The 7,426-nt window shown below is 52.0% G+C and overlaps 1 protein-coding gene across 6 annotated transcripts in view; it reads left to right on the top strand.

Moving 5' to 3' along the window:
• The first annotated feature begins 4,374 nt into the window (after nt 1-4,374).
• The window catches only part of LOC100064176 (cytochrome P450 4B1), a 21,969-nt gene continuing 18,917 nt past the window's right edge, over nt 4,375-7,426 (top strand). For 3 of the 6 annotated variants that reach the window (XR_011431188.1, XR_011431187.1, XM_001495152.6), the window contains exon 1: nt 4,375-4,818. Coding sequence is in view for 1 of the 6 variants with exons in the window: in XM_001495152.6 (XP_001495202.2) it covers nt 4,639-4,818 (180 nt within the window). In the remaining 5 variants the exon portion in view is untranslated. The remainder of the gene's footprint in view (nt 4,819-7,426) is intronic. The other 3 variants (XR_011431200.1, XR_011431199.1, XR_011431196.1) reach the window with 1 other exon arrangement.

Here is a 7,426-nt window from a genome sequence, read left to right as displayed (position 1 = left end):
TAGTACAGCCTAGGTGGAAGGAGCTGGGCAGACCACAAAGATCGGGAAGTTCCACATGCAGGGGTGGGGGGAAGCCATCTCCCCTGCCTCCCCTCATTCTTTTTGGGCGCTGAACCCTCACCGGTGAACCAAGTTTACCATGTGCACAGAGCATTGCCATGCCCTCCAGATGCTCCCCCATCCCCTGAAGAAGGTCATGTGAGCAGGAGACACTGGAGTGGGAAAGCCCAGAGGACAGGGAGGCATTGAGGGCATCAGACATTTCTAAAGATTCCCAGGAGACCCCATGTGCAGACACGATCTAGAATGTTTTAGACACAACATTTCTTCTCCTGGATATAATCTGGGCCCTCCTTTCCCCTATCAGGAATTCACACTCAGCACTCCCTCAGTGTGCCTGACATCCCTGGGAAATTGAAGTAGGTGTCAGGTTGAGGATGATGGTGAGCTTTGGGCTCCCCATCAGGCAGCGGCTACTGGGACCCAGCCACTAGAGGTGCCAAATGTGCTGTCCAGAAGGACACTAGTTTGACATTCCCAGCATATTTTGCATTAGCCAGTCAAACTTTCCTCACCTTCTCCTCCCCACAAACCCCGATATAGTAGCCAATCTCTTCAACATCCATTCACCAAACAATTATTTATTAAGTGCCCACTGTGTGCTGGGTGCTGGGGAAGCAGAGAGAACACTGACGTGGACCCTCCTCTGAAGGTATGGAGTCGTGGGTGGGTATGCGCAGGTCGGTGTGGTGGGTGCACATTGCCAATGTTCTCTCAACCCTGCAAACCTCAGTGCCTGCACAACCCTCAAAGGTGGTCCATTTTTTCTTGTAGGAGCCTGGTAATGGGTTCCCTGAGTGCTGGTATCCTGTCTCTCTCAGCTCAGCCACGCAAAGTGAGGGAAAGACAAGCTCAGGCTCTGGCTTGCAGCAGAACGGGAAGACTTCAGGACAAGACAAACACTCCGAAACCTGCCATGAGGGAAAAGGTCAACAAATCCAAGAAGAGTTGCAGGCAAAGTCTTCAGAGTCAGAAGACTGGCTCTAACTGGTGTTTCTGAAGTGGAGGAGGGGTGTGAAGGAAGTCTTTCTGGAGGAGAACAGGAAAGCATTTGGATAAAGGCAGTCTGACGGTCTCCATCTTCCTGACAAGCACACTACGGCAGTGGGGCTCATCTATAAGCTTTTCCTTATGGCTGACATTTTCCATGGGGGCCTTGAGGGTAGAGTTTAGACCAGTGGGTGAAAGCTTCAACGAGGCACATCTTGGCTTCCAAGAATCACATTACCAAGGTAGCTGGAGGAATAGCTGGTAGGATCAGGACCCGGGAGTTGGCTGCTGTGGAGTCTCTGATTCTGGCCACATGGTGACCTGTCCTCAGCTCTAGAAGTGGGGATGACTGACATATTTCAGCCATGTGTATGACAAATAGACCATGAGTGCTGGGCAATATTTCTCTCAAGAGAAGTTATGCAATAACTTTAAGGACATAAAGAATGTCTACCCTGCTGGTCCTTCTTCTGACTTCTTCTTCCTGCTTGCCAACTCAGGCTCCTGGCCCCTTCCACACCAGGTCAGCTCAGAGCTACTGCACAGACAAAGTCGGAGATCTTTCTGGAACATACCTCTGACCACCTCTGTTCCTCTAAGACCCCTCTGTGGCTCCTGTCAGCATGGAAGACAAAGTCCAGTCTCTTCACTCTTCTGTTCTGTTTGAGGCTCATGTTAACTCTGTTCTTGACATTCCAATGTCCTGACTGCTCCTCCCCATGGTGTTTCTGCTTCACATACCTCAGATGTTTGCTTCCCCTCCAAGCCATGCCCTTCACTTTCTCCATAACCAGATCGTTTCTTGCTCCCTCTTAAGGGAGCTTTGCTCAAGCTAATCTCACTTAGAATTCCTCTATGAGCCCTCTCAACACTTCCCAGGCTAGCCCCACTGCTCAGAGGCTACCACGTTATTCTCACTTGTCCCTTCCCAGGTAATTCCATTCAGTTTGTCACAGGCTAGCCCCCAAGCAGGTTTCAGCTCAACTTAACCAAGCCTTGCCCACTTTCCTGGGCTTTCCCCAGTATACCACTTAGGACTCCTTTGGTTTCAGGTAACAAAATACCTAACTCAAACTGAATTTGAACAATAAAGAGGATTTATTTGCTCACATAATTCAAATATTTGGAGGCACTCCTAGCGCCAGGTGAAACTTGATCCAGGAGGTTGAACAATGTGATGAGTGTTTAGTTTCTCTCTGTCTAGTTCTCAGTTCAGGTCCTTTGGCACACAGTACCTTCTTGTCTGACTCTCCCCACACGGATGGCTCATGAGAACACATGCTTCCAGGTTCAAATCCAATACTGCAGAGAGAGTCTGCTTCCAGGGAGCTTAAATTAAAGACTGAAATCGAGTTTTAATCACCCTGATTGACTGACTTTGGTCATGTGCCTACCTTTGAAACATCAGTGTGGGCAAGCTCAGTGCAGACTGTCCTGAATAAATATGGGCCCATGCTGGTGTTGGTGAGGCCAGTCCCACTGCACCCAAAGCCAACGAATTTGCGGACTGGTTGGACAGGGGAAGCAGGGAATGAACGCTGGGAGTCATTCAGCCAAGGTCCACAACACCGACTTACCACCTTCTAGGCTAGCCCTATTCACTTCCCAGGGGAGTCCTAAATGGCCTTGCCAGGAGCCGTGGCTCTTTCGTCGGTGGGAGCTCCTTGAGGCTCTCCCCCAAACACTGCCTTCATTACCCTGCCGAGCTGAGACCACGCTGATCAACAAATTCACCGTAAAGCATGGACGTCTGCTAATAGCTCTTCCTGCTCCCTTACTCTCTGACCTGGATGACTTGCATTTTCCTGGGGCACTCAAGTCTCGATCTAGGGACACAAAGCACGAATGCAGAATTTCAGGAAGTCCCTTGGAGAGTTGTCATCTTGCCTTCTCTGCCTATGTGCAGGAAGGGATGTGGTGTCCCCTCAACAGAGGTGGGGAGGCCATGTTGACACTTTACCATTCTCTGAGTCACACCTGCGATCTGAGCTCTGAGATTGAGTTCCAAGTCCACCTGTTTGCTGGTTTTCCCCCTGCCACCTCCATGCCAGGCCCAGCCTTTGCTCTCTCTGCCCTGCTGGGAAGCTGATTTCCTAACACTGACTGCCCAAGCCTCCCTTGCCCTCTCACTGCTGGTTGGGTTTGGCTGATAGGAGACACCAGGAAGAGACTGGAGGTGGGAGAGGAAAGGCTGGCACATTTCTTCTCTGCTCCTTCCCTGCTCTGTCTTCCCTTCTCCGGCAATAGCTGCCTCCACCAGGCTCCAGCAACGCTGTTTCCTCTCTTGTTCCTTCAGCCTAGGGATGTCGATGGGCCTCTGCTATTGCTCCTCTCTGGATGCCCCATCATACCTTGTTTGATTCCTGACTCTGCCTCCCCTCTCAAAGGAGCCCTGCATCCAAGTCTCTTCATCTCAACCATCAGCAGTGAATTCTGTTTCCCGTGGGATGCTGACTGTTACCACCCAAGACTGGAGGGAGAAACCACAGAATCTCCCCAGGCAAGCCTGGGGCCTGGGCCAAGCTTGTTCTTCAACAGAACCCTGGGATTGGGAGTTGAGAGCTGCCACTGCCCTGCTGTGAGCCTTTGGACTATTCCCTGCCCCTCTCTGGGCCCAAGTGTCTCGATCCATCAATCCAGGAGTAATTGAATGTGATGATTTCTCCTTATCACTCTGAAAGTAATATCCTATGTTCCTAGATGTCAAGTTTGTACTGTGGTCTTGGGGGTGGAGTTGGCTTCTTTCTGACCCAGGATCTCCCTTCTGGGGCTAGAATCTTGTCCCTGAAAGTGTCTCACAACAAAGGACTCAGAGCATCATGGGCCTGACATAAATGCAACACATCTAGCTGTGCATACCGATGGGGACAGTGGAAGCTTTCTTGTAAGAAAGGACAGGTAAGCTGAGCTTCAGTTTCAGTATCTGGAAGATGGGTATAAAGAGTAAGTACCTATGACCTGCTTGTTTGGGTTAAATGAGATAGTGTCTAGAAAGTACATGAAACATACAAGGTGCTTAGATGAAAAGGCAGTCGTTATTAGGTGATGATCACACCAAGAATTGCCTTCTCTGGGGGCTGGCCCCGTGGCCGAGTGGTTAAGTTCACGCGCTCCGCTGCAGGCGGCCCAGTGTTTCATTGGTTCGAATCCTGGGCGCGGACATGGCACTGCTCATCAAACCACGCTGAGGCAGCGTCCCACATACCACAACTAGAAGAACCCACAACGAGAAGTATACAACTATGTACTGGGGGGCTTTGGGGAGAAAAAGGAAAAAAATAAAAATCTTTAAAAAAAAAAAAAAAAAAAAAAAAAAAAAGAATTGCCTTCTCTGTGCTCCTCCATGGAACCAAGGCCAGACACCCATTGCCTGGTTTCTTTGAAGTCCACAGCTGAGTTCTGCCTCCTCTGTTGTCTGTGCCTCCTGAGGCTGCTGTCTCCACCCTGTGGAGCTCAGCCTAGCCTTGGCTGCTGCTGGCTTCAGGGCGTGCCTGGGGGTGGGAGCTGGCAGGTGCCTGGGTCTAGAGTATAAGGGAACACTGGGACAGCAGGAGGCAGACCAGAGACTGGGTGGCTGCATCTCCAGCCATGGTGCCTGTGTTGCTCTCCTTGAGTGTGTCCTGCCTGGGTCTGTGGGCTTCTGGACTGATCTTGGTCTTAGGCTTCCTCAAGCTCCTTAGTCTGCTGCTGCGGAGGCAAAAGCTGGCCAGGGCTATGGACAGCTTCCCAGGACCCCCCACCCACTGGCTCTTCGGACACTCCCTCGAGGTACGTGGAGGGGAGAGAGGGGCAGAGAAAGAAAATGGCCTCCTTTCCTTCATGGAATCTGGCTTGATCCTCTGGGGCCATGGAGGGAGACCCTATGTTTGAGCAGGGGGATGACGTCCTGGAGACATGGTTCCCGTTCAGCTTTCCACTGATCTCCCCCTCACTGCTGCCTTCTGAGCTGGCCTCAGATGGAGAGCACTTCACAGTTGGGGCCCAAGCAGGCCGCAGACTCCTTCCCATCATTCTGAGGGCCAAGGTTCAGGCAACGCTGTGCTAAGGGCTCAGCAAGAGTGTTGGGGAGAAATCCCCTGGACAGTCCGATAGAACTAGGCAATGTTGTTTAGAGGGTGACCAAAGCCCACTTTGTTCTGTGCAATATAAAGATTTCCATTTTTAAGGCTGAAAAGGAAAGTGAAGGCAGAGATGAGTGCTGTCACCTGAGAGACCTCCCTGAGCGTCTGAGCAGTTGGTGCCCCGAAGGTGGGGTTCTCCCTGCCACACCTCTGGGCTGGCTTGGGAGCTGTGGCATCTTCCTGGGTTCAGATCCTTGCTTGTTCTGCCCCGTTATCTTGTGGTGGTGGGGCCCACCTTAGCACCCAATGTCAGGAACACCTCTTATCTCCCTGCCATAATGGGGATCTGGACCAGAGATTACTGAACACAGGGCAAGGGACACCTGCTTGGAATCAACTGGGAGAAGCAGATTTCTGGGCCTCTGGCCCCTGCAGATCCTAATTACCATATTGGAACTAGGAGTCTGAAGTTGCAAACATCCCAAGTGTTTTGATCTGCAGCCAGGTTTGGGAAGCCAGAGGTTAAGGCTCAGAGAGAGGCGTGATGACTTCTTCCACCTCCTGAGTACACTTTCCCATTCACAGTCTAGGGAATTGTCTCTCCTCCATGATTGATGCTGGGAATGAGCTGGACCTCCGGGTGAGGACTGCCCAGGCTTATTCTTCCCCCTTCAAATAATGACCCTCTCAGGATGGCCTGGTAACCTACATGCATCATGGAGACACTCAGCAAAGGAAAGGGTGGGTCTGGGAGATGAATTAGACCCAGGCCCTGTTCTCAAGGAACTTCCTGTCTAGAGGGGAAAACAGACACCAGAGCCTTCCCTGCCCCAGGCTAGGTGGGGTGCCTAACCAGGATTGAGCATCAGCCCCATCCTCTATCTCACCACTTATCCCATTGGGTTGTCATCTTCTGCTTACTGGTTCATCTTCCTCACTAGACCTGGAGGATGGAAATCTGATGAGATTCATCGCCATACCCTCAGGGTCCCACACAAAGCCTGGCACAGAGCAGGCATCACCAAAGGAACAAACAGTGAATGTTGGAGAGAAGGGAGGGGAGTCGACAGAGGAGATAGAGTGATGGAGAGGACAAGCGGAGGGACCAGGAGGGGTTTGGGAGAGGCTTTGCTAAGTCCACAAGGAGGTCATGGGAAGGTTGATGTCCTACCTTAATGGGGGTATGAGAGGTACTTAAGGAGACCTTCAATCCCTTCCCTCTCATGTCCTCTCCACTTCTACTTGCCTTCATGAAGCCTGGGTTTGCCCTCAGCCCATGGGCTTCCCTAGGACAGGGACCTGGCTCCCCCACCCCCATGTCAGATCTGGCTGTTCTCTTTCCCCCAAATGCCCCTGCCTTCCACCTTGAGAGTGTGTGGAGGGCCTGGAACACAGCTTAGCTCTGGCTTCTTGGTTCTAACACAGTAACTGAAGGGTCTTGGTGCTGGGACTGGTGGGCAGGGCTAGAGAAGTTGTTGTTCTTGGGAGCTACAAAGGTTTCCTGGGAGTCTTGGCAGCCCCCACACCTCTGCATTCCTCCAGGGCTTGGCACTTCTGCTCTCGGTCAGAGCCACACCTGAGCCTGAGAAATGGGGAGGGAGGAGAGGGATTATTTTTTCTAACGTCAAGACAAGGAAATTGAGGTTCAGAAAGGCAAGGTGTTTGCTTATGTCCATGTGGTAGCTAAGGAACTGAGACAAGACTGGGCCCAGGACTTGTGCCTTTTCATTCAGGACACGATCAGTCCATACAGAATGACTGATGTTTGAATGCTGGGCCTGGCAATGACGGGATAGGATGGGAAGGAGGAGGACTGGTGGTGGAAGGAAGGGCCCGGGGCTGGGAAGAGCTGTCCATCAGGATTAACTTCTCCCTTCTCATCTCCAGTTACAGACTAGAGGCCCTGGAAGCATCTACCTGTGATCCTCCTCAGTTCTCAGAATGGGTCCTCTTGAGGCGGGGTCATGTCCTATTCTTGTAGGGTCCCCCTCATTCCACTCGGGGCCCAGGGAGGACTTTACACATAGGTGGTGCTCAGCCATATTTTTGGCTGGAGGTTGGCCCATGAATCTGACCTGTGTGTGTCTGTGTGCCTGTGTTGGAGGTGGGGTCAGAGGGGGAAATGCCAGCTCCCAGCTTGGGAAAGGTGATCTCCTGAGACTGCATTGGCCTCTTCTCTGGCCCCACCCATGGCTGGGACCCTCCCCTTGCCCTTGTGCTGTGCAGTGAAGAGCCCTGGTCTGGGGATCTGGCTCATTTTCACTCAGCAGTGTTGATCATGGGCCTTCACTGTGCCTCTTCTCTGGGCTTCCCTT

This window comes from Equus caballus, chromosome 2, assembly GCF_041296265.1.
Source record: "Equus caballus isolate H_3958 breed thoroughbred chromosome 2, TB-T2T, whole genome shotgun sequence".
Classification (NCBI taxonomy): domain Eukaryota; kingdom Metazoa; phylum Chordata; class Mammalia; order Perissodactyla; family Equidae; genus Equus; species Equus caballus.
The sequence above is the reverse complement of the archived record's forward strand: the minus strand, read 5'-3'. Positions and strand labels throughout refer to the sequence as shown.